The sequence below is a fragment of the Myxine glutinosa genome, chromosome 7 (genome assembly GCF_964187855.1).
Source record: "Myxine glutinosa chromosome 7, kmMyxGlut1.1, whole genome shotgun sequence".
Classification (NCBI taxonomy): domain Eukaryota; kingdom Metazoa; phylum Chordata; class Myxini; order Myxiniformes; family Myxinidae; genus Myxine; species Myxine glutinosa.
The window spans coordinates 186,015,511-186,042,543 of record NC_136267.1 but is presented as its reverse complement, the minus strand read 5'-3'; the positions used below and the strand labels follow the sequence as shown (position 1 = coordinate 186,042,543).

The 27,033-nt window shown below is 44.0% G+C and overlaps 1 protein-coding gene across 4 annotated transcripts in view; it reads right to left on the bottom strand.

Moving 5' to 3' along the window:
• Nucleotides 1-27,033, bottom strand: part of LOC137431895 (integrin beta-6) — a 194,552-nt gene that overhangs the window by 50,188 nt on the left and 117,331 nt on the right. For 2 of the 4 annotated variants that reach the window (XM_068123725.2, XM_068123726.2), the window contains exons 8-9: nucleotides 21,817-21,912; nucleotides 9,854-9,943 (exon numbers count right to left, since the gene is read on the bottom strand). In XM_068123725.2, coding sequence (XP_067979826.1) covers nucleotides 9,854-9,943; nucleotides 21,817-21,912 — 186 coding nt within the window. The remainder of the gene's footprint in view (nucleotides 1-9,853; nucleotides 9,944-21,816; nucleotides 21,913-27,033) is intronic. The other 2 variants (XM_068123727.2, XM_078782626.1) reach the window with 1 other exon arrangement.

The following is a 27,033-nucleotide window of genomic DNA, read 5'->3' as shown; positions in this document are numbered from 1 at the left end:
GTTTCGTAATAGTTTGATGATAGTTTGGTGATAATTTGATGAACTCGTGTAGTTTGATGATAGTTTGATGATAGTTTGGTGATAATTTGATGAACTCGTGTCGTTTTGTGATAGTTTGATGATAGTTTGGTGATACTTTGATGAACTCGTGTAGTTTGATGATAGGTTGATGAAAGTTTGGTGATAATTTGATGAACTCGTGTAGTTTGGTGATAGTATGATGATAGTTTGATGAACTCGTGTAGTTTGATGATAGTTTGATGATAGTTTGGTGATAATTTGATGAACTCGTGTAGTTTGCTGATAGTTTGATGATAGTTTGGTGATAATTTGATGAACTCGTGTAGTTTTGTATTAGTTTGATGATAGTTTGTTGATAATTTGATGAACTCGTGTAGTTTGATGATAGTTTGATGACAGTTTGGTGATAATTTGATGAACTCGTATAGTTTCATAATAGTTTGATGATAGTTTGGTGATAATTTGATGAACTCGTGTAGTTTGATGATAGTTTGGTGATAATTTGATGAACTCGTGTAGTTTGGTGATAGTTTGGTGATAATTTGCTGAACTCGTGTAGTTTGATGATAGTTTGGTGATAATTTGATGAACTCGTGTAGTTTGGTGATAGTTTGGTGATAATTTGATGAACCCGTGTAGTGTTGTGATAGTTTGATGATAGTTTGGTGATAATCTGATGAACTCGTGTAGTTTGGTGATAGTTTGATGATAGTTTGGTGATAGTTTGGTGATAATTTGATGAACTCGTGTAGTTTGATGATAGTTTGGTGATAATTTGATGAACTCCTGTGGTTTCGTAATAGTTTGATGATAGTTTGGTGATAATTTGATGAACTCGTGTAGTTTGATGATAGTTTGGTGATAATTTGATGAACTCGTGTGGTTTCGTAATAGTTTGATGATAGTTTGGTGATAATTTGATGAACTCGTGTAGTTTGATGATAGTTTGGTGATAATTTGATGAACTTGTGTCGTTTTGTGATAGTTTGATGATAGTTTGGTGATAATTTGATGAACTCGTGTAGTTTGATGATAGTTTGATGATAGTTTGGTGATAATTTGATGCACTCGTGTAGTTTTGTGATAGTTTGATGATAGTTTGGTGATAATTTGATGAACTCGTGAAGTTTGATGATAGTTTGATGATAGTTTGGTGATAATTTGATGAACTCGTGTAGTTTGATGATAGTTTGATGATAGTTTGGTGATAATTTGATGAACTCGTGTCGTTTTGTGATAGTTTGATGATAGTTTGGTGATAATTTGATGAACTTGTGTCGTTTTGTGATAGTTTGATGATAGTTTGGTGATAATTTGATGAACTCGTGTAGTTTGATGATAGTTTGATGATAATTTGATGAATTCGTGTAGTTTGGTGATAGTTTGATGATAGTTTGGTGATAATTTGATGAACTCGTGTAGTTTGGTGATAGTATGATGATAGTTTGATGAACTCGTGTAGTTTGATGATAGTTTGATGAAAGTTTGGTGATAATTTGATGAACTCGTGTAGTTTGGTGATAGTATGATGATAGTTTGATGAACTCATGTAGTTTGATGATAGTTTGATGATAGTTTGGTGATAATTTGATGAACTCGTATAGTTTCGTATTAGTTTGATGATAGTTTGGTGATAATTTGATGAACTCGTGTAGTTTGATGATAGTTTGATGATAGTTTGGTGATAATTTGATGAACTCGTGTAGTTTGGTGATAGTTTGATGACAGTTTGGTGATAATTTGATGAACTCGTATAGTTTCGTAATAGTTTGATGATAGTTTGGTGATAATTTGATGAACTCGTGTAGTTTGATGATAGTTTGATGATAGTTTGGTGATAATTTGATGAACTCGTGTAGCTTGGTGATAGTTTGGTGATAATTTGATGAACTCATGTAGTTTTGTGATAGTTTGATGATAGTTTGGTGATAATTTGATGAACTCGTGTAGTTTGGTGATAGTTTGGTGATAATTTGATGAACTCATGTAGTTTTGTGATAGTTTGATGATAGTTTGGTGATAATTTGATGAACTCGTGTAGTTTGGTGATAGTTTGATGATAGTTTGGTGATAATTTGATGAACTCGTGTAGTTTGGTGATAGTTTGATGATAGTTTGGTGATAATTTGATGAACTCGTGTAGTTTTGTGATAGTTTGATGATAGTTTGGTGATCATTTGATGAACTCGTGTAGTTTGGTGATAGTTTGATGATAGTTTGGTGATAATTTGATGAACTCGTGTAGTTTGGTGATAGTTTGATGATAGTTTGGTGATAATTTGATGAACTCGTGTAGTTTTGTGATAGTTTGATGATAGTTTGGTGATCATTTGATGAACTCGTGTTGTTTGGCGATAGTTTGGTGATAATATGATGAACTTATGTAGTTTGATGATAGTTTGATGATAGTTTGGTGATAATTTGATGAATTCGTGTAGTTTGATGATAGTTTGATGAACTCGTCGCGTTTGGTGATAGTTCAATGATAGTGTGGTGATAGTTTGATGAACTTATGTAGTTTGGTAAGAATTTAGTGATTTTGGTGGACTCATTTTTTGACTCATTTTGGTACACCTTTGAACACCTTTGTACCCTACTGTGTGCATATAATTTCGGTTCAAATTTGTTCATTCTTTGCAATAGTATAGATATTATTTTCCTTGTTGATTTTTATTTATGTAGTTTTTATTCGTTTCTCTCACAACTGAAAATGTGTCATCATTTTGTGGAGCACCTTTTGTATGCAACAACAACAACAGGCATTTTAAGGCCATTTTCCCTGCAAGAGCGGGGGTTAGCCTTGCGGTCCCCATGACAATCTTCTCCATTTTGCCCTATTTTCTGCATCTCTCCTTGTTTAACCCCCTTGCCCGCATTTCTTCTTCCGCCATCTTTAGCCAAGTCTTTCTCGGTCTTCCCCGTCCTCTACTTCCTTCTACATTCATTTCCATCACTCTTCTCAACCAGTCACTTTCATCCTTCCTCAACACATGACCAAACCATCTCAACCTGTTCCTCTTCACAGCATCAATCACAGGCTCTATTCCCATCATCTTTCACAATTCATCATTTGTCTTCCTCTCTCTCAACGATACTCCGCACATCCACCGAACCATTCGCATTTCCACCCTTTCCAGCCTTCGTTGCTGCTCTACGTTCATTCCCCATGTCTCGCTCCCATAAATCATAACACTTCTCACACATGCAGCATACACCTTTCCCTTCAGCTTCAACGACACCCCCCTCCTCGTCAGCATGCCACTCAGTTCCCAAAACTTATTCCATGCACATCTCACTCCAGCAACCATTGCCGAGTCTGATCCACCTTCTCCATTCAGCATGTCTCCTCGGTAGCAAAATGTTTTCACACCTTCCAGCTTCACGCCGTCTCCAAGATCCAACTCAACGTTTCCTCCATCTGCAGCTCCCTCTGTGCACACCTTACACTTGAATGTAGCTCCCACACTGGTTAATGACCCTCTCAAACCACTACATTTTTGATGAACCCACTCAGCGCACATTGTTCATTGAATGGAATTCACTCCGACACCCTTCCTGCACACAGCACATGGCCACTTCCCAGTTCTTTCCACCTCACTGCATGCTTTACCGCTTGCCATCACCTTTGTCTTTCCGATATTCACCTGCAGACCTTTTGCCTCCATACATTCCTTCCACTTGTTCATCTTTGCCTTCAGTCCATCCATACTCTCCCAAATCAACACCAGATCATCTCTAGAGAACAACTCCCACGGTAAACCCTCCTTTACGTTCTGAGCCAGCACCTCCATCACAGCTACAAATAGTAGTGGACTTAGTACCAACCCCTGATGCACTCCCACCTTCACCTCAAACTCACCACTGTTCCTGTCCTTCGTCCTTACAGCTGTGCGCGCTCTTTTGTACGTTGCCATCACTACTCTGATCAACCATTCCTCCACTCCTAACTTCCTCAATGCCCATGTCACTACTGCGTGTGGAACCCTATCGAATGCTTTCTACAGATCAACAAACCCAAGAAACAACTTCTTCCTCTTCTCCATGTACTTCTCCTGCAACTGCCTCACAATAAAAAGCACGACTATCGTTCCTCTTCCTGGCATAAATCCAAACTGCATTTCGTCGATCTTCACTTTCTTCCTTATCTTCCTTCCTTCCTTATCACTTTCCTCCTTCCTTATCCTCCTCCCCAACACCCTTTCCAATACCTTCATTCCATGCCCCAATAACTTCATCGCTCGGTACGAGCCACAGTCCAGAGGGTCACCTTTCCCCTTGTGTAGAGGGACGAGGGTACTCGGTTCCCAATCCACTGGAATGCGACCTTCTTTCACCACCAGATTACAGATCTCTGTCATTCTCTTCACACCCCAACTTCCCGCTGCCTTCAACATATCTCCCACAATTCCCGTCGGCCCTGCCGCGTTTCTACTCTTCATTGCTTTCATCGCTTCCTCAACTTCCTTCAATTATGTTCTCTGCCAGTCTTAAAACTGGGTTACTCTTGATGTTGCCATACCATTCATTCTCTGCATTCAACAGTATTTCCATATGTCTCTTCCATCTTCCTTTAATTCCATCTGGGTCGACAACGATTTGTCCCACTTCATCCTTCAAGCAACTCACCCCCATCACATCACACCTCTCTTTCGCAGTCTGCTTTGCAATCCTGAATACTGCTTTCTGACCCTCTTCCGAATCCAAGCGTTCACCGAACATTTTCCTGCATGCCTCCTGCGCCTTTGCTAACTCTTTCTTTGCAGCCTTCTTGGCTGCCTTATAACTTTCATGCTCTGCCTTTTCTGCCCCGTACCCTTCGCCTTCTGCCACTCCTTGAACTTCTTCCTCTTCTCATCAATCCTCTTTCCAACTTCATCATCCCACCACCATGTTTCCGAGTGCCTCGGTGGTCCTTTTGGTCCTTTTGTCCATCCACAAAGCTCACCAACGGCTCCCAACAGACTATCTTTCATTGACATCCAACCACTTTCAAGCTCAACCACATCATCCTTTACCCTACTCAGCCTCTCTTTTAATGCCTCCCTTGCTGTCACCTCTTTCAACCTCCACACCTTCATTCTCGGTTGGTACTTCACCCGCCGAGCTCTCCTCGCACCTTTCACCCTTATGTCACAGACAACCAAGTGGTGCTGTGAAACAGCCTCCTCCCCCCGTGTATGTACGTGTATGGAGCAGTGGAGCACCCTTTGTTTGAAGATAAAAAACTGAAAGATTAAATTAACAGTGTTTCTGTGACATCGTGGGTCAAATGGTCTCTTCCCATGTTTACAAGCTTATAAGTTATATAACTATCTATAACTATTTTCTGGTACAATGGAAAGCAAACCTCACTGGCAAAAAGGAGACTCACTCAATTGAGTCAGCACAGCAACTGTGAGTTCATCGTTAACATAACAATGGTCACACTATGTTCAGTTGTATAATTGCCATCCCAGGTTATCCCAGATGATGCACACAATAATGATTCATACTGATATGTATGGCAATAATAGTACATTCAGGTGAGTGTGTTCTTCTTCATCCTAAACCCAAACTTAAAGTTGCCTTACATTTTGCTTATATTATTGTGCATCTTGCCTATTTGAGTAGTGTTCTACAAGTTGGGATCATGAGGACCTGTTCCGCTCTCTATAGTGGATATTGGATGTCTGCTTTGCAAAACTAACAAAGATAGCAGTGACAATGCATCAAAGCTAAGACAGGATAAACATCACTACCCAGTGAATTGTGATACCAACAAGGTTAATCCCCTTTAAAACAATGTATAATGGCCCAATATATATTCTCTGAACAATTGTGTTCAGCCATCAGAGACAGGGTCACAAACAATTCAGAGCACTAAATGATTAATCAGACAGTGCTGTTTTCCTCATTGGTGCAATCTTTGGCAAAAAGTAGCACCGACACTAACACATATGGTTATTTTTGCTCATAATTGAACCAAATTGTCTACTTTGCTTCCATTTGTGTAGGATGGACTAACATTGGGATTGTCTTGACTTGGTGCCTGGGAAAGGTAGAGGACATTTATCTTTGTCCTTGGAAATAAAGATAAAAATAGATGCACAAAATGGGGAAATTCAGAAAGCAAAGGTAAAATGAAATCACACAATTATAAGTAGGTGATGTGGTAAGAACTTTATGCTGCGGTGGCATACTCAGAATGAAGAGGAAACTACATTTTTTAAGAAGTAGCCAAGTTTTCAACAACACCAAAAGCTCTCAGTATGGGGAATTGGTAGTGGATTCCTATTATGATTCTGACAGAGCGTGGGTTCTGCTGAACTTGCTTTAGACCAGGGTTATGCTGGGTCGTTTGCCATTGCCTTCCCGGGATCGTAATGAATAGATGTTTAAAATACGCAAAGAGAAATAAAAGGAATTAGTAATGGGATAATTGCACGAAGACTGCATATCCCAATATTATAGCCGATAAAGACATGAAGTCCATTGCACATCAGCATTAACTTAAGGCAATTCTGAATGCTATGGGATGATTGAAGACAAATCTCACAATTCTGAATGTTATGGGATGATTGCAGACAAATCTCACAATTCTGAATGTTATGGGATGATTGCAGACAAATCTCACAATTCTGAATGTTATGGGATGATTGAAGACAGAATCTCACATGCTGGTACTCCTAATTTATGGGTGGAACAAATAAATAATCCCGGTTCTAAATTATCCCAGTTATAAATAATCCTGGTTATAAATGATCCCGGTTATAAATAATCCCGGTTATAAATGATCCCGGTTATAAATTATCCCGGTTATAAATAATCCTGGTTATAAATGATCCCGGTTATAAATAATCCCGGTTATAAATGATCCCGGTTATAAATGATCCCGGTTATAAATGATCCCGGTTATAAATGATCCCGGTTATAAATTATCCAGGTTATAAATTATCCTGGTTATAAATGTTCCCTATTATAAATTAACCTGGTTATAAATTATCCAGGTTATAAATTATCCAGGTTATCAATGATCCCTATTATAAATTATCCTGGTTATAAATTATCCTGGTTATAAATGAACCCAGTTATAAATAATCCCGGTTATAAATGATCCCGGTTATAAATAATCCCGGTTATAAATGATCCCGGTTATAAATGATCCCGGTTATAAATGATCCCGGTTATAAATAATCCCGGTTATAAATTATCCCGGTTATAAATAATCCCGGTTATAAATTATCCCGGTTATAAATAATCCCGGTTATAAATAATCCCGGTTATAAATAATCCCGGTTATAAATGATCCCGGTTATAAATAATCCCGGTTATAAATGATCCCAGTTATAAATAATCCCGGTTATAAATGATCCCGGTTATAAATAATCCCAGTTATAAATAATCCCGGTTATAAATGATCCCGGTTATAAATAATCCTGGTTATAAATGATCCCGGTTATAAATGATCCCAGTTATAAATGATCCAGGTTATAAATTATCCTGGTTATAAATGATCCCTATTATAAATTAACCTGGTTATAAATTATCCAGTTTATAAATTATCCAGGTTATCAATGATCCCTATTATAAATTATCCTGGTTATAAATTATCCTGGTTATAAATTACCCTGGTTATAAATTATCCTGGTTATAAATGATCCTGGCTATAAATTATCCTGTTTGTTCTTTGGGATCCTGCCCAGCTTTACATTATTTTGATTTGCAACCCTCAAATGAACGATGATCAAGTTAAAACTACAACTACACTCTTCGATGTCACGACATCGACCGATATGCCTCCGCCCACATTATTCCATCATTATACTTACTTGCACCAACTTTGATTTAAATGCATTCAGCTGTGCTCAAGTACCACATATTTACAAGACATGACCTCTGACCTCACCACAAAATCACCTCACTGCTCACATATGATGCCAAAACATAATCAGTTCATCTTTGCATCATAATATATACTTATACCAAGTTTGGTCAAAATCCCATCAGCAGTTCACAGGTTGATGCGGCAACATAATTTTTACTTAACACGACCTCTCACCTTTGACCTCTTGACCACAAAATTTAATCAGTACATGTTTACATCATTATACACAACTGTATCAAGTTTGATTTAAATCCCTTCAGCCGTTCTTAAGTTATCGTGGTAATGAAATAATTGTAACTTAACATGACCTTTGATCTTTGACCTCTTGACCCCAAAATCGAATCAGTTTATCTTTGCATCATAATATATAATCATACCAAGTTTTGGTGAAAATCCTATGACTGGTTCACAAGTTATCTCGGTGAGAGAATGTTTACCTTATGGGACGTCTGACATTTGACCTTTGACCTTTTGACCCCAAAATAGAACCAGTTGATCTTTACATCATTATATGTACCTGTACCAAGTTTGAATTAGATCCCTTCAGCCATTCTCAAGTTATAAACCTATTACAGATTTGTAATTTTGACCTTTGACATCTTGACCCCAAAATCCAATCAGTTCATCTTTGCATCATAATACATACTTTTACCAAGTTTGGACAGAATCCCATCACTGGTTCACAAGTTATCACGGCAAAAGGATGTTTACCTAACATGACCTCTGACCTTTGGCTTTTGACCTCGTGACCCCTAAATCAAATCAGTTCATCTTTACCATGTTATACATACTGTACCTGCACCAAGTTTGACTAAGATCCCTTCAGCCTTCTCAAGTTATCTCAATAATGAAAACCTATCACAGACAAACGGACAGATGGACGGACAGACAGGCAGGCAGACAGGCAGACGGATGGACAGAAGGATGGACGGACAGATGGACGGACAGCCGGAAAGCATAATGCCTCCGGCGACTTCATCGACTATCAAACACACATGCACACACAAACAAACTATCAAACTATCATTAAACTATCACAAAACTACACTTCGTCATAAATAAAGAAACAAGAAATATGTCGTGCATCGCACCATACTTGCGAAATCAATAAAATAAGTTGACCTTTGGCCAATGTTGACCTCAAAAATAATTGGTGGGTGAATTAAGTGATCGGCTATGTACATCCTGTTCAAATTTCAAGTCAATCAGATGAAAATTGAGGATTTTATAAACTTCACCTAAGTTGTTGACCTCTTGGCCTAAGTTGACCTCAAAAATAATTGGTGGTTGAATTCAGTGACTTGGTATGCAAATCCTCTTCAAATTTAAAGTAAATTGGATGAAAATTGAGGATTTTACAAATTCCACCTTAAGTTGTTGACCGTTGGCCTATGTTGACCTTTTGGCCTATGTTGACCTCAAAAATAATTTGTGGTTGAATTCAGTGACCTGACATGTAAACCCTCTCTCAAATTTCAAATCAATCAGATGAAAATTGAGGATTTTAGAAATTTCACAAAGATGTTGACCTTATGACCACAAAATCAACAGGCTTCTTCCTTATGACCAACTCTACCATTTTGAGAAGTTTAGTAAAGATCGGTTTAAAATTGTGACCTGCAGGTGATTGACAGATCGACAAACAGACAGACTTGAAAAATCTTGGATTTTTGCAAGTAACGAGTCAATTAATTATTGAATACATGAGAAAATTATTGAGAAACCCCTTATGAGCCATGAGGTCTCAATGGCAAAAGTATTGTTGGATTTAAGAAACAAGTATTCATGAGTTATTGACCCACAAAAACCTGCCTCCACTTCTACATACAGTCCCACCACTCCCTCCCCCACTTTTCCTCCCTCCACCATCACCAACTTATGAACGAACCAGCAAAAACATATTTCACATTACATACAGAAACATTGCTCTCAGATACACTCTTGTTAAAGCAGAATGAAACCTCTAACCTTGTAGGCCTTCAGAATAAGGTCCTGGACATTTCCTGAGTTTTTCATCAATTGTCCATATGTTGCTCCAGGTATCAACTTCGAGTAGTTCTAAATAAATAAATAAATAAATAAAATGTATTAAATGTCATTCAAACACAATGTGATTCATCCACATCATCTCTTGTTATTTCCCACAATTGGTTTAATACTCATTTTATCCACAAAGCATAATCAGCCCTTATCCATCCTTGTTTGTGTCAGACATGATTCATTTTGATAAATGGTAAAAAACAAAAAGGATTATCGTTGATACATTTTGTTCTGCTGTGAAAACGAACCTTCTAGTAAGTAAAGGCAAAGTAAAGAAAAAATTAAAATTACAAATTCATTATAATGTATTTGCTTTTATTCGAACTCGTGTACTTTGGCTATTGCTCATACGTTCACACTTTGGTCGTTATGGGCCTGTTAATTATTCAATACAATTGTTCTCCTCATGGAGTTTGAAATGAGTTTGTGTATTTTTGTGTGTGTGTGTGTATATGTGTGTGTGTGTGTGTGTGTGTGTGTGTGTGTGTGTGTGTCTATAGGGAGGCCCCATCACCCTCCCCCATCACCCTCCCCCATCACCCTCCCATCACCCTCCCATCACCCTCCCATCACCCTGCCATCACCCTCCCATCACCCTGCCATCACCCTCCCATCACCCTGCCATCACCCTCCCATCACCTTGCCATCACCCTCCCACCACCCTGCCATCACCCTCCCACCACCCTCCCATCACCCTGCCATCACCCTCCCATCACCCTTTATTGGACCATTTGACTTCTGTAGGGTTGGTTTTCTAAGGCTTATATCAAAATATCAATTTATATCAAATAAATCTTTTAAGGTGAAAGCGCGATGACGTCACCACGTCACGTGGCACGAATGCGCGCCTGTGTCGTGGGAGGTATTGACTTATATAGGGTTGGTTTTCTAAGGCTGTAGGCCGCACCTCATTTTGTCGAATAAAGTGGTATTCGGGTGGTTCCGGTATTTGGGACCGTAGGGACGGAAAGTGCAGGTACGGGGTGCTTGGCACTCCCCAGCCGGCCCGCTCTGAAGGTTCGGATCGGGACACCGGGATTCATTCCGGTCGCCCGGTCGGCCCGGAGGTGGGGGTGCGGGGCCTGTCACGGAACGTCAAAACAAACTCCTCCCTCTCATCCCATCACCCTGCCATCACCCTGCCATCACCCTGCCATCACCCTCCCATCACCCTCCCATCACCCTCTCATCACCCTGCCCCATCACCCTGCCCCATCACCCTCCCACCACCCTGCCATCACCCTCCCATCACCCTGCCATCACCCTCCTATCACCCTGCCATCACCCTCCCATCACCCTGCCATCACCCTCCCATCACCTTGCCATCACCCTCCCACCACCCTGCCATCACCCTCCCACCACCCTCCCATCACCCTGCCATCACCCTCCCATCACCCTTTATTGGACCATTTGACTTCTGTAGGGTTGGTTTTCTAAGGCTTATATCAAAATATCAATTTATATCAAATAAATCTTTTAAGGTGAAAGCGCGATGACGTCACCACGTCACGCGGCACGAATGCGCGCCTGTGTCGTTGGAGGTATTGACTTATATAGGGTTAGTTTTCTAAGGCTGTAGGCCGCACCTCATTTTATCGAATAAAGTGGTATTTATAGTATTATAAAGTATTATATAATAAAGTATTATAAATAAAGTATTATAAAGTAAAATAAAGTAAACGGAAGGATTATTTGGGGTTGACTTCCGTTGAACTTGGGGCTGACTCAGAAGAAGACCTTTGTTGGTCGAAAGCTTGTCGATAATTAAAGATCGACGTCCTGAAGCGACGTCCGCATCTTATTTAATCTAACGATTATTTATTCAATACAAATGAGACGCCCTGCTCGTACTTTGGAGTTTCTACTATTTCTTACAGTTATATATATATATATATATATATATATATATATATATATATATATATATATATATATATATATATATGTATATAAACTATATATATGTATATGTATATATATACGTGTGTATATATATATATATTATTGAGGATTTGGGAACTGTGTGTAATTCGATGTAAATTTTCCCCTTTCGTATGCTGTAAATCTTCTTGTAAATATCGCCCTCCAATGTAAAGATCAAAGGTCATCCTTAGTTAAGCCACCGCACACACGTAGCCAATCATAAGATTCCCTCAGTAGTTATGTCCTTAGTAAATGTCAGCATAAGGCTCTGTGGTCCACTAATTCATTGCGTTGCATCAATTAAATAAGATAGATCCCCTTTCATATCTCAAAACTTCCATTGCCAACTGCATTGGGCGGTTGTCTGCATTTGCCGCCATTGCCACGTGCTCTGTTTCGGAGAAGAAAGGCGTGTCTCCGCCCTAGTCATCGAAAGGAGGAGTGAGCCAGCCCTTGCCGACCAACCAAGGATGAGGGGTTTGGCTTTGCGAGGGCGTGGAGGGAACGTTCGCGTAGGCTTGAGGGTGTGGCCTATATAACCCGCAGCCAACGCCCCACACGGAGAGAGAGAAGGCAGATGAACTGGTGGAGAGTACGCGGCGCATGAGGCGGAGGAATCCCTGAAAGAGCACACGACGCAGCAGCACGCAGCAGCTTCAGCCACAGCAGCTTCGGGTTTCAACGGCAGTATCGACCGTGGCCGCAAAGGAACGCGCCGTGCGAGACCGATCAAGAGGGCGGCGGCTGCCCGCTCCCGGCCCGACCATGCTTCAGTCCGAGCTGAACCTTCCTCTCCCTCCAGCCAATCCACTCGGCAATTCCCCATTCGTGTAAGTCTGATTGTTCGTCTGTCTTTCATGTTGTCTTGGGGTTTATAAGTAAGACTGTATAGTTAAGCTAATAATTGCACTGTGTCTCCTGCTCCTTCCATTGCCTTGTAAATCGTATTTCAATTCTTTTCTGCTTTAGTTGTGTGTAAATAATAATAAATATCTGTTCTTCCTACCTTGTCTTCTTCTTCACATTCGGTCGCTTTAAAGGTTTCCATATTGAGGGTACGTGGCGCGTTTCGGCCAACGAATCTAATTCGGGTCTAGTCTTGGTAAACGTCTCACGCTGCAGTTCGCTTCACTCGGCGCAAATCATCCATTACGCTGCGGCCGTGAGCGGGGAGTATTTCCTTGCGTACCGGGAGGCGCTGGTATTTAGGTCATAGGACGGTTGGGCCTAATACCCTACCCAGCGCCGACCGGGCGTGACATCATACCCCCAGGACCACGTCGGTCAGTCATAAGCGAGGGGATTAATCCCCCCTCGATAAGGGGAACAGAGGCCGACGTTGGGTTCCGTAACAATATATATATATATATATATATATATATATATATATAATTATAAAATTGAAATCTTGCGTGTTTGTATGTAACATTCGATCGGTCCGGGGGCGTGGCTTACCCCTTTGAGAGAGTAGTAATATCCACCATTTTATTAACTCGCATAGCTTTGAGGCCTGTTTTGTAGGCCCGTGTTGTCTTGCTCTCTCTCTCAGTTTTATTTCAAATCAAATTCGATATATCATTTCATTTTTCACAGTCGCTAACATAGTTTTAGACTCGGTTGAAAAAAAACGGGAAGAAAATCCGATGAAAGTTTCCATTTATAGAACGAAATGAATTCTGAAAGGCTTGTATCTTCAAGGCCATTGAGCCTGTTTCACGCCTTTATCTTCAATCTAAGTCACCATCTGATTTCATTTTTATCGATGGTTTTAGACTCGGTAAAAGAAATAATTGAGAACATTCACGCACACACGGGAAATTGCAGAGATATATTTTAAAAATCGCGCCACGTTGATATACGAAAATACACCGCCTAAAATAACAGGCATTAAGTATATATCTTCGTCATTTCATTCAACATTATTACCCGGAAGTAAAATATGTTTCAGGAAATTACCGAGAGATATTTCTTCGATTTTTTTTATTATTTATATGCGCATACACTTTAAATAGGTTTATTTGAAATCTTTAATTTTCACAATGTAATTTATTTGTCATTTGATGATCGGCAAAACGATAGCACAAACACAATACTATTTGCAGGAAGAATGTCGTATCAACCCTCCGACGGCGCTACGGACGCGGACAACGAATCACACCTCACGTCTATGGACGCGAATAGCAACATCCGCACGAATCAGTCATCAATGATTTTCATTGACGCGCCTGGAGGCACAGGGAAGACGTTTGTTCTTAACCTGATTCTCTCTAAAGTGGAGAGCGAGTGGAGAAGTTGCCCTGCGGTGGCCTCATCTGGCATAGCTGCTACCCTCATGCCTGGTGGAAGAACAGCGCACTCAAGGTTCCAAATCCCTCTGACACCGAGGGAATATGGCGTATGCAACATCGATAAAAATTCCACTATCGCAGACCTCTTTCGAAGTACAAAACTCATCGTGTGGGATGAGTGTCCTATGATCAGGAGAAAGAGTTTCGAGGCTGTGGATCGCACGTTGCGTGATGTATGTGACAAAGACGAGCCTTTTGGAGGGATCTTGACGATATGCTGTGGTGATTTCCGTCAACGTGATCGGAGATAAGGGCCGAAATCACGTGTCACAGGTAAGTGATTTAGAACGCTGGAGAGGTGAGCCTTATGGCTTGCTGGCCCAAATAATCTCCCTGATGATATCCAGCGTTCGCTTTAGTTCTATTCTCATGTCTATTCAAACTGACATTGACCCAACGGGTCATGGGTCGTCTAAGGGTAGCATCATCATCATCATTGGCTGAGGGGTAGCATCATTGGCTGAGGCATAGCATCATTGGCTGAGGGGTAGCATCTTTGGCTGAGGGGTAGCATCATTGGCTGAGGGGTAGCATCATTGGCTGAGGGGTAGCATCATTGCCTGAGGGGTAGCATCATTGGCTGAGGGGTAGCATCATTGGCTGAGGTGTAGCATCATTGGCTGAGGGGTAGCATCATTGGCTGAGGGGTAGCATCATTGGCTGAGGGGTAGCATCATTGGCTGAGGGGTAGCATCATTGGCTGAGGGGTAGCATCATTGGCTGAGGGGTAGCATCATTGGCTGAGGTGTAGCATCATTGGCTGAGGGGTAGCATCATTGGCTGAGGGGTAGCATCATTGGCTGAGGGGTAGCATCATTGGCTGAGGGGTAGCATCATTGGCTGAGAGGTAGCATCATTGGCTGAGGTGTAGCATCATTGGCTGAGGGGTCACATCATTGGCTGAGGGGTAGCATCATTGGCTGAGGGGTGGCATCATTGGCTGAGGGGTAGCATCATTGGCTGAGGGGTAGCATCATTGGCTGAGGGGTAGCATCATTGGCTGAGGGGTAGCATCATTGGCTGAGGTGTAGCATCATTGGCTGAGGGGTGACATCATTGGATGAGGGGCGACATCATTAGCTGAGGGGTGGCATCATTGGCTGAGGGGCGACATCATTGGCTGAGGGGTGGCATCATTGGCTGAGGGGCGACATCATTGGCTGAGGGGTGACATCATTGGCTGAGGGGCGACATCATTGGCTGAGGGGCGACATCATTGGCTGAGGGGCAACATCATTGGCTGAGGGGTGGCGTCATTGGCTGAGGGGCGACATCATTGGCTGGGGTGCGACATCATTGGCTGAGGGGCGACATCATTGGCTGAGGGGCGGCATCATTGGCTGAGGGGCGGCATCATTGGCTGAGGGGCGACATCATTGGCTGAGGGGCGACATCATTGGCTGAGGGGCGACATCATTGGCTGAGGGGCGACATCATTGGCTGAGGGGCGACATCATTGGCTGAGGGGCGACATCATTGGCTGAGGGGCGGCATCATTGGCTGAGGGGCGACATCATTGGCTGAGGGGCGACATCATTGGATGAGGGGCGGCATCATTGGCTGAGGGGCGGCATCATTGGCTGAGGGGCGGCATCATTGGCTGAGGGGCGACATCATTGGCTGAGGGGCGACATCATTGGCTGAGGGGCGACATCATTGGCTGAGGGGCGACATCATTGGCTGAGGGGCGACATCATTGGCTGAGGAGTGGCATCATTGGCTGAGGGGCGGCATCATTGGCTGAGGGGCGACATCATTGGCTGAGGGGCGACATCATTGGCTGAGGGGCGAAATCATTGGCTGAGGGGCGGCATCATTGGCTGAGGGGCGACATCATTGGCTGAGGGGCGACATCATTGGCTGAGGTGCGACATCATTGGCTGAGGGGCGGCATCATTGGCTGAGGGGCGGCATCATTGGCTGAGGGGCGGCATCATTGGCTGAGGGGCGGCATCATTGGCTGAGGGGCGGCATCATTGACTGAGGGGCGACATCATTGGATGCGGGGCGGCATCATTGGATGCGGGGCGGCATCATTGGCTGGGGGGCGGCATCATTGGCTGAGGAGCGGCATCATTGGCTGAGGGGCGGCATCATTGGCTGAGGGGCGGCATCATTGGCTGAGGGGCGGCATCATTGGATGCGGGGCGGCATCATTGGATGCGGGGCGGCATCATTGGCTGAGGGGCGACATCATTGGCTGAGGGGCGACATCATTGGCTGAGGGGCGGCATCATTGGCTGAGGGGCGGCATCATTGGCTGAGGGGTGACATCATTGGCTATGGGGCGACATCATTGGCTGAGGGGTAGCATCATTGGCTGAGGGGTAGCATCATTGGCTGAGGGGTAGCATCATTGGCTGAGGGGTAGCATCATTGGCTGAGGGGTAGCATCATTGGCTGAGGGGCGACATCATTGGCTGAGGTGTAGCATCATTGGCTGAGGGGCGACATCATTGGCTGAGGTGTAGCATCATTGGCTGAGGGGCGACATCATTGGCTGAGGGGCGACATCATTGGCTGAGGTGAAGCAACATTGGCTGAGGGGCGACATCATTGGCTGAGGGGCAACATCATTGGCTGAGGTGTAGCATCATTGGCTGAGGGGCGACATCATTGGCTGAGGGGCGACATCATTGGCTGAGGTGTAGCATCATTGGCTGAGGGGTAGCATCATTGGCTGAGGGGTAGCATCATTGGCTGAGGGGCGACATCATTGGCTGAGGGGTAGCATCATTGGCTGAGGGGCGACATCATTGGCTGAGGTGTAGCATCATTGGCTGAGGGGTAGCATCATTGGCTGAGGGGTAGCATCATTGGCTGAGGGGTAGCATCATTGGCTGAGGTGTAGCATCATTGGATGAGGGGTAGCATCATTGGCTGAGGGGTAGCATCATTGGCTGAGGGGTAGCATCATTGGCTGAGGTGTAGCATCATTGGCTGAGGGGTAGCATCATTGGCTGAGGGGCGACATCATTGGCTGAGGTGTAGCATCATTGGCTGAGGGGTAGCATCATTGGCTGAGGGGTAGCATCATTGGCTGAGGGGTAGCATCATTGGATGAGGTGTAGCATCATTGGCTGAGGGGTAGCATCATTGGCTGAGGGGTAGCATCATTGGCTGAGGGGTAGCATCATTGGCTGAGGAGTAGCATCATTGGTTGAGGGGTAGCATCATTGGCTGAGGTGTAGCATCATTGGCTGAGGGGTAGCATCATTGGCTGAGGGGTAGCATCATTGGCTGAGGGGTAGCATCATTGGCTGAGGGGCAGCATCATTGGCTGAGGTGTAGCATCATTGGCTGAGGGGTAGCATCATTGGTTGAGGGGTGGCATCATTGGCTGAGGGGTAGCATCATTGGCTGAGGGGTAACATCATTGGCTGAGGGGTAGCATCATTGGCTGAGGGGTCACATCATTGGCTGAGGGGTCACATCATTGGCTGAGGGGTCACATCATTGGCTGAGGGGTCACATCATTGGCTGAGGGGTCACATCATTGGCTGAGGGGTAGCATCATTGGCTGAGGGGTGGCATCATTGGCTGAGGTGTAGCATCATTGGCTGAGGTGTAGCATCATTGGCTGAGGGGTCACATCATTGGCTGAGGGGTAGCATCATTGGCTGAGGGGTCACATCATTGGCTGCGGGGTGGCATCATTGGCTGAGGGGTGGCATCATTGGCTGAGGGGTGGCATCATTGGCTGAGGTGTAACATCATTGGCTGAGGGGTCACATCATTGGCTGAGGGGTGGCATCATTGGCTGAGGAGTCACATCATTGGCTGCGGGGTGGCATCATTGGCTGAGGGGTCTTCTCCTCACTGCTCATTACTAAAAACTGCTCTTCTATGTGAGGATTGATAAATAAAAGCAATTAGAACCAGTAAATTTAGTTTTATATGGCATTTTGCCTCTCTATTAGAAAGTGTGAGAAAATTATATATCTTCACCATAGGTTGACCTTTGTCCCCCACTGTAACCATGGTAACCCCTTAATTATATATAATAACATTGACCCAACGGGTCATGGATCGTCTAGTATATATATATATATATATATATATATATATATATATATATATATATATATATATATATATATACAAACATATTTCATTGAATGGAGGATATTCTTTGAATATATATATTGTTGAGGTTTTGAGATTGTACATATAACATCATTAAAAGTTAAAGGTTTTCCCCCCATAGTTAGTCCACAAGCAACACGTCGGCCCATTAGAATTAGTTATGTCATAGTATGTGTAAGAGTAGGCCATTTCCCTAGTGACATCTGCGTTGTGTAAAGAATTAAGCTTAGGTCCTTTTCATTTTGCGGCCACCCTCCAATTTCCATCATGGGCAAACTTGATCCCGTGCCCCATTTTGGCTGATCCCTCCGTCTGTGGCACTTTGGCTGCCAGCAGCATTAGCTGCCCTTTGCTCGCTCAAACTAGTCCAATGACATGAGGTAGGCCTGGAAAGAGGGAGGAGCGTGAGGTCGGGGTGTGGCCGCGTCAAGCAGCACGTCAGAAGGCGGTGACGGTAAGAGCAACAGCCAACCCAGGGCTGAGAGGGCATGGCTGGATAGGGCGTGGTACAGAGCGTCGAGTAAGTTCCAGAGGGTTCACTGGGCAAGGCTATATACAGACTTGGCATTTAATATGGATTATTTTTTTTGTGGGGGTGAACTTACTTTTCAAGATGTCTTAGAACCAAAAGTTCATTGGAATTATGTTGAACTTATTCTAGATTTTGTTAATGTGACCTTTAAAATAAACAAAAACCACATTTGACATTTCGAAACAAATAAATTGATCCTTGAAAGTGATGTAAACTGATATCGAACTCAATTCATGGACAGTACTGTGTTAAACTTCTGTACATTTTCCAGAAGTATCTCTTTATTTTGCACATTAGCCCAAATTTTTTTTAACAAAAACAAAAGTTAAATTACGACTGGGATTACGGACAGTAAAATTACAGTTCAGTACTTCGTGTAACCCCCACGAGCATTCAGGAGAGCACGTACACGTTGAGGCATGCTGTTCACGAGATTTGCCAAGGTTTGGACAGGAATCGCTTGCCATGCAGTGACAATAGCCTGCTGCAATTCACACACAGAGGTCGGCTGCTGGTCCAAGTGGTCGATTTGACGCGTTAATTCTGCCCACAAGTTCTCCATCGGATTCATATCCGGGGACATGGCAGGCCACTCCATATGCTCGACACCACGGTCAACAAGAAAGTGTTGGATCATGCGAGCACGATGAGGCCGTGCATTGTCATCTCGGAAGACAAAGTTTCCTCGAAAGGCTGCACGAGCAAATGGAAGCAATGTTTCTTCCAGAATGGCCCTGTACTTGAACTGGTTCAGGTTTCCATTCAGAACAAGCAGGTCAGTTTTGCCCCCTGCATGAAAAGCAGCCCAAACGGTCACCCCACCACCTCCAGCTTGGACTCTTGGCACTATACAATCTTTGTTGTAGGCTTCATGCCCTTGTCTGCACACTCGGACGCGGCCATCTTGACGATAGACCAGAAATTCTGACTCGTCACTGAAGATTACGTGATTCCAGTGTCCTGGCTGCTATTGACGGTGCTCTCTGGACCACTGCAATCGGCGCTGGCGGTGTTGTCTGGTCAGGTGTGGCTTTCTCAGGGGACGCCTGGCACAATAGCCTGCTTGAACCAGTCGTTGGTTGACTAGCCTTCTGGATACAGGCACATTTGTCAGTTGCTGCCACTCAGCCCAAAGCCGATTAGCTGACTTGGTACGGACATTGCGGACTAACCGGTGCAGCTGGCGATCATCCCTCCTTGTGGTTCTGCGGGACGTCCTGGCCTCGGTATTGGAGGGACACCCCTCTGAGCATTTCGTTTCAGGATCTTTGACACCTGACCTTGAGTGATGCCATACTGCCGAGCAATAGCACGCTGTTTCATGCCGTAATTTCGTAAAGCCACCACTCCATGACAAACAGCATTGTCGAGTTGACGGACCATCTACAGAGGAAGCGGCAATAACTTTTGGAGATGTGCAGCAGTTGTTTTCCACTAATACAGAACGCAACAACCCTTGTATACCCGACTGTGAAGCCAATCATCAAATGCACCTGTCCGTACATTTTGCCACGCCACCTGTGATATAATCCTGTTGTTGACTTCTTGCTGCGACAGACAATCAGTGACATGGTTCTTTTAACAAATAAATCACCAAAGTGTAAAAGAAACTCACCAGATTGATATACTGAGTTAAGAAAGTAAACCCAAGTCAAGAAAAATATATATATTCCATATTAAATGCCAAGTCTGTAAGTCTTCACACAAAGCCCTTGAACAGGACTCGTGGGGAAAGGGCGTGCTGAGAGGACTGCAACGAATTGCGCTTTGTAAAAGGATTGTATGAGGACCGAGCGAACTGGCTGATATGAGAGAACTGATCCGGAGCACTCGTGTGAGAACAGCACTGAGAGGACCGGTGTGCACATGACAGTTTCGAGGCATTCATTGAGAAGCGCATTGAGAAGCGCATATTGAACTGTCCGTTTATTACGTACGTAGCCCCGCGAGTGTAACCGCCAAAGCCAGCCCTACCGTTCGCCCCATAATAATCCCGTGCACGAAAACGACACGTGGAGAGCTCCTGCCGTCTGGTTCATCTGCTTCGCGGTGCGAGTTGGGGACCGGAGAGCGAGCTGCCTGGACGCCATCTCTGGACCATCGACCTGTTCGTCTGCAACCCCGTGTGAGTGTGTCTGACTGAGTGTGACGGGCCCGTTTGTCCAGGGGTAAGTTGAGACTGTTTAAGGCTGCACTGTGTATTCTTATTATTATTATTGTACAAAGTGTCAATAAATTCTGTTATTCCTTTCTTCCCAAATTCGACCGTTTCCGTGATTTCTCCATTGGGTAAGCGTGGCACGATCAATAACCACTTGGGTCGAGTTTAGTCCTTGATAACGGCTCGGGTCACGGGTTCGCTACCGCTCGGCGTTTCCACTAACACCCGTGATTCGGGCGGGGCTTATTTCCTCGTTTCCGGTCAGCGCGAGTAATTAGGTAATAGTGATTAGTCCTACGACCCTACTTCGCGCTGTCCGGGAAGGACGTCATCGGTCCCGGGTCCCGTCGGTTAGTCAAAGACAAGGGGACTAATCCCCCCTTGGTAAGGGGAAAAGGCCGGCACTGAGATCCGCAATATATATATATTTATATATATATATATATATATATATATATACATATATACATATATATATATATATATATACATATATACATATATATATAGATATATATATATATATATAGATAGATATATATATAGATAGATAGATATATATATATATATATATATATATATATATATATATATATATATATATATATATATATATGTGTGTGTGTGTGTGTGTGTATGTGTGCGTGAACACGTACATGTGCATGTGTGTGTGTAAATGTGTGTTTTAGATGTACAAATATATGTATGTGTGCATATGTACGTGTGTGTTTGTGTGTGTGCGTGTGTGTTTTTGAACACACACACAGACACACACACACATACACAGCTTAACCTCATTCAATCCTCCACCCCCCCCCCCCCCCCCAAATAAACCACTCACCGCGTAATGACCCATCCACTTTTTTGTGACGGCGAAGATGAGTTGAATGTTGTTCTCGGTGAGTTTGTCAATGACCATGCCCAGGGAGGGGTAATCCTGTGGGTACGAGATGGCGCCTTTAAACACAATGTTCATGTCAGCCAGGCAGGCTAGATAAGTTATACAACACAGATATCTCCGAGGTTGAATCCAAATTTAATCCGTTTTGCTTATCAGTGGATCAGCATATTAGCCTAGTCAAAAAATCTGAAAATGTGCCTTTATAGAATGATTGAGGCATTTTTGAGTAAAAGCAAACAAACCACTTTTTCTGGGGTAGTTTTTCATGCTGAATATGAATCTGTTGTTTGCCAAGCCCAAAAATGCGTAATTAGGTCACTAATCAAGGTCAAAGGTCAATGAGTGCAAAATTCAATTTTTTTGAAAAAATGCTTTATTTTACATCCCCTATCTGTACATTTCAATTATTTTACAATATTTTGTCTAGTAAGGTTGCTAAAGCTTTTCAAAATCTTATTTTTAAAGGAAAACGTGAGGACACATCTATGCTCATTTGCCTTTATCTCTGTAAGGGGCGACAATTAGTTTTTGCGTAATTTGCTTGCAGTTTAACCTCTAAATGCACAATGGGGCAGAGTTTTTATGCTCCTATTGATGGTCTAGAGATAGATTTTATAAAGACAGAATCTAAATGTCACCGGTAAACAACATAGGTCAAAGGTCAATGAGTGCGAAAGTCTTGCAATGACGTAACAGTTACTTGCACTTGAAACCATCCCTTTCACTCAACAGTGAAAGTGGCTTCATCTTTCTGACCCCAATGCATTTGCCATGTTTGTCAAATCATTTCCATTCAGACAGAGCAGGGTGTTCTTCAATAGACCCTTAATGATGAAGAATGAATCTAATAGCCTAGCATAAGCCATCTAGTTCGTACCCTAGGCATCAGGCATTAAACATTTCAGGAGTACAGGTAAGGGTCTTTTTAAGATTGTTAAAAAATGAAATATAAAATCAAATGAAAGTAAAGGAATGCATTCTTCTTTGGTGAGATACATGTACATACAAATGTGTAATGTATGCTTGACATCTCACATCATAGGCAGGCCTACATACATGTACATTTACCTAACAGTAGCAAAAAGACAGGCAGGGCATGGGCATTGACGATGAGTGCCTAATGCATCTACCACTAATGAATTAGTGATATCGGTTAGATGTTTTGTCTTGAAGAAGCTTTACTTTGTGTCTTTGAGAATAAGATTAAAACCCGGGCCAACACTGCCTGCGCTTATTCGATCATTTAAGGGCTGTTGCAGTATATCATACAACGTTGTAGTTTTCATGGTCAGAACATGCGTGCCTGGTGCTTAGTTTGGTTTCTGTTTCTCCCCTCAGGCCAACCATGGAACCTATTGCCAGCCTCAAGCGACAGCGTGAGGATGTGTCGTTTGAACTTTGTATCATTTGTCAGGGAACTAGCCAGGTCAAAGATACGATTTTCAACCAGACAAACCAGGGTATTGCTGCCATCAGAGAGGCGACCGAGCTCCGATGCAAACTTAGACACTATGAATTTCGATCAGCCGTGGACAGGCTTTCGACTCTCTTTGCAGAGCCTCCAGAAAGTCTCCCCAAACTTAAATGGCATAAGCTATGTTACTCTGCATACACACACAAGGGGAAAATAAATGCTAAGCTAGCCAAGGAACAATCGAAAAACGAAAAAGATCCTGAAAGAAAGAGTGTTTCGGCTGAAGCATGTCCGTTTTTACGCAGTAGTACTACTAAGATGAACTGGACATTGTGTATGTTCTGCCAGAACTTTGACAAGAAGCAGAAGACAAGTCGTGTCACAACCTTCAAAATGAGTAATGAAATTACGGAAAAAGCTAAATTTGTACATAACATCTTAGTCCGTACTGCAAATGAGAATGATTTAATCTCAGCTGAGGCATGTTACCATGTTAACTGTCTTAGTAAATTCTTTAGGGATGTCAAAAGGGCGGAAACTGAAAGCAAATCAGCAGACATGGCGATATCATGGTTGTGTCAAGAGCTGCGTCACTCTGCTGAGAAAGGGCACGTATTTGAACTATCTGCAGTGTTCGAGAGGTACAAAGAGTTAGCCAGTGAGTGCGACGGCACAATTCCTACATCGTATCTTAGTAGACTGGGGACTTTTAAAGAAACTTTGTCGAATTGCATTGGGGACATTTATGAATTTCTTGTGCTAAGAAATTTGGCGCCTTCAGAGAAACAAACTTTGCTTCTTCCACGACATTTCAGTCACATACCTCTTTCAGAAATGGTGTGCGGTCAGAACAGTGCAGACTATATTCCCATATTTAGACAACAGGATGATCATTTTCTGTCTTTAGTGCACGTTGCTCTGCAACTCCGCAGTGATATCATGTCACATCCTGCATTCGAAGGTTGCGATGTAAGCGAAAAAGCAGAGTTGGCAAGTGTACCACCATCTGTACTCATGTTTGTGAATATCTTGCTTGGAGGCCAAAGTAGTGTCGATGCTGAGTTTGACGAAAGTGAGATGTCTGAAACTGGTTGGGTGAAGAAGAGAAGGGTCCTTAGCATTGGACAAGACATGGTCTATGGTGTATGTGGAGACAAGAAGGCACCGCCTAAACACGTTGGAATGGGTATGACGCTGCACCAGTCAACTCGATCAAAGAAATTAGTTGAGCTATTCCATAATGCTGGGCACATAATCAGCTATAACCGGGTTCTTAGGTATGACACTGCCATGGCTGAAAACACTCTGAAAGCGCTTGATCAAGAAACTGGGGCAGTTGTTACCAGCAACCTGGTTTCGGGACGATTTGTGCATTTTTCTGGCGACAATATTGACATCAATGACTCTACCCTAGATGGCAAAAATACATTTCACGCTACTCAGTTAGCTGCCTGGCAGAGGGGGCCATCTGCTGAAAGCGGTCTTGGAGACATCAAACCATCCAATACGTCAACGTTGGATATACCAACAGCAGTTGAAAAGATCCAACAACAGCAGTTTCCGACACCATCAAAGAAGGTCACAGAAGATGCTGAATCTTTTGTGACACACACCCCCGGGACCTGTCGCCCCCATTAGGACTCCCCCCAGGAGTGATTTCAGGCCCTTTCCTGGGCCCTCACACACCACATTCCTACAGTTGTATGGGTGTCGTGTCTTCTGGTTGCTCAACGTTTAAAACGATAGAGAACGGACAAACAACCAGAAGTTGGAAAATACAAGTGAGGACGGTGGCTTCCTCCTGCATTGAATTCCCTTGGAAGAGAACACAATTATTAGTATTATTATTATTTATTATTATTATTTATTATTATCTCCGCCACCAAAGGTGGATGGAGGTTATGTTTTCACCCTTGTCTGTTTGTCTGTGAACAAAATATCTCAAAAAGTTGTGGACGGATTCGGACGAAATTTGGCAGAGATGTAGTGTATGTGACAAGGACGAAATGATTAGATTTTGGTGAAGATCCGGATTCGGATCCGACTACTAGAATTTTTAAAAGTGATTCTTCACCATTGGGTGATAGGTCCAAAAACGATACAGAGCAGGATATCTCAAAAAGTTATGGACGGATTTGGACTAAACTTGTTGGACAGGTTGTGTGTGTGACAAGAATCGATTCAATTTTGGTGAAAATCCGGATCCGGGATCCAGCTAGTATAATTTTTGAAGTGATTCTTCACCATTGAGTGATATAGCCAACCAGGCTCTCTACGGAGTGCCATTCTTGTTATTATTAATAACAATAATAATTGCACAATAGAAGTGAATGTGCTTCACCATCATAATTGTAGAGAGAAAAAATGAATACAAGCATACAACAACAAAGGCCAACAGAGAGAATGATAAATATATAATCAATGATAATGACTACGTATAATGCAGTGGTGTAGCGGTTACCGGTAGCATGACACAATTACCCTGCACCGGCCGATGATGCAACCGGCGAGCGGTCACGTGTCCGGACTCGCCCGGGCGTGTTGAGACTTGCCTTTACCGGGCGAACGCTTGCCTTGCATACCACGCCCCGTTGAGAGGCGTGGCTTATCTATTTGCATACCACGCCCCGCCTGAGAGGCATGGCTTTTGTGTGTTGAGTTTCTGATATATATTGCCGCCCATTCGATGGGCTGATTGAGTGCTTTGGAGTTCGTTTGAGTGAGCTGGGAATAAATAGCTCAGAGAAACCTAATTCCTGGCGTCGTCCATTTTGTCCGATTTTATCGTGCGAGCACACCTCCCACAATTGGTGACCCCTTTCTACGAACACGGCGATGGAGTCAGCTGTAGCTTTGAAGCTCCCGGGCTTTTGGGAATCTCACGCGGCCGTTTGGTTTGCTCAAGCGGGTTCTCAATTCGCCCTGCGGAACATTATGGAGGACACGCACGACGCGCTACCACCACGTGGTCTCCGCGCTCAACGCCTGCTCCGCTTCCCGGGTTCTGAGCTTCCTACAGCACCCGTCGGACGCCGACAAATACGGCGCGCTCAAAGACCTACTCCTCGGTGCGTTTGGACTCACGGAGACCGAACGTGCACGACAACTACTCGACCTCCCGGAGCTGGGCGAGGCCCGTCCGTCCGAAAGCATGGACCACATGCTTGCTCTTCTCGGTGACCACAGCCCAAACTTCCTCTTCCGCGAGCTGTTCCAACAGCGGCTACCCGGGCAGGTACGGATAGCTTTGGCTAATTAGCCCATCACGGACCCTCGCGCCCTGGCCAAGGAGGCCGATAAATTTTGCTCGGCCATGCGACACGTCGGAGCGGCCGCCTGGGACCCTGGGCCGACCGGGGCAACGCCCGCGCCACGACCGGCGCCTCCACCGGAAGAGTCAGCGCCACTGGCGGCAGCGGCCGGCGCGACGCCCCGTCGACCGAACCCGACGCGACCGCCGGAGCCTCCACCAGAGTGGACCATGTGCTATTACCACGCCAGGTTCGGGCAGAAGGCCAGAAGGTGCCGCCCACCGTGCACTTTCGGCAGGTCGGGAAATGACCAGGCCGGCGCTCGCTGCCTGCCATGAGCGTCGGCCATTCAGGCAGCCTTCTGTTTATCACGGACACGGAGTCCGGGCGGCGTTTTTTGTGTGACACCGGCGCTCAGCTGAGCATGATACCCGCCTCGGTGGAGGACAAACAGGCCGCGCTTTGCGGGCCCGCTTTGGTCGCCGCAAACGG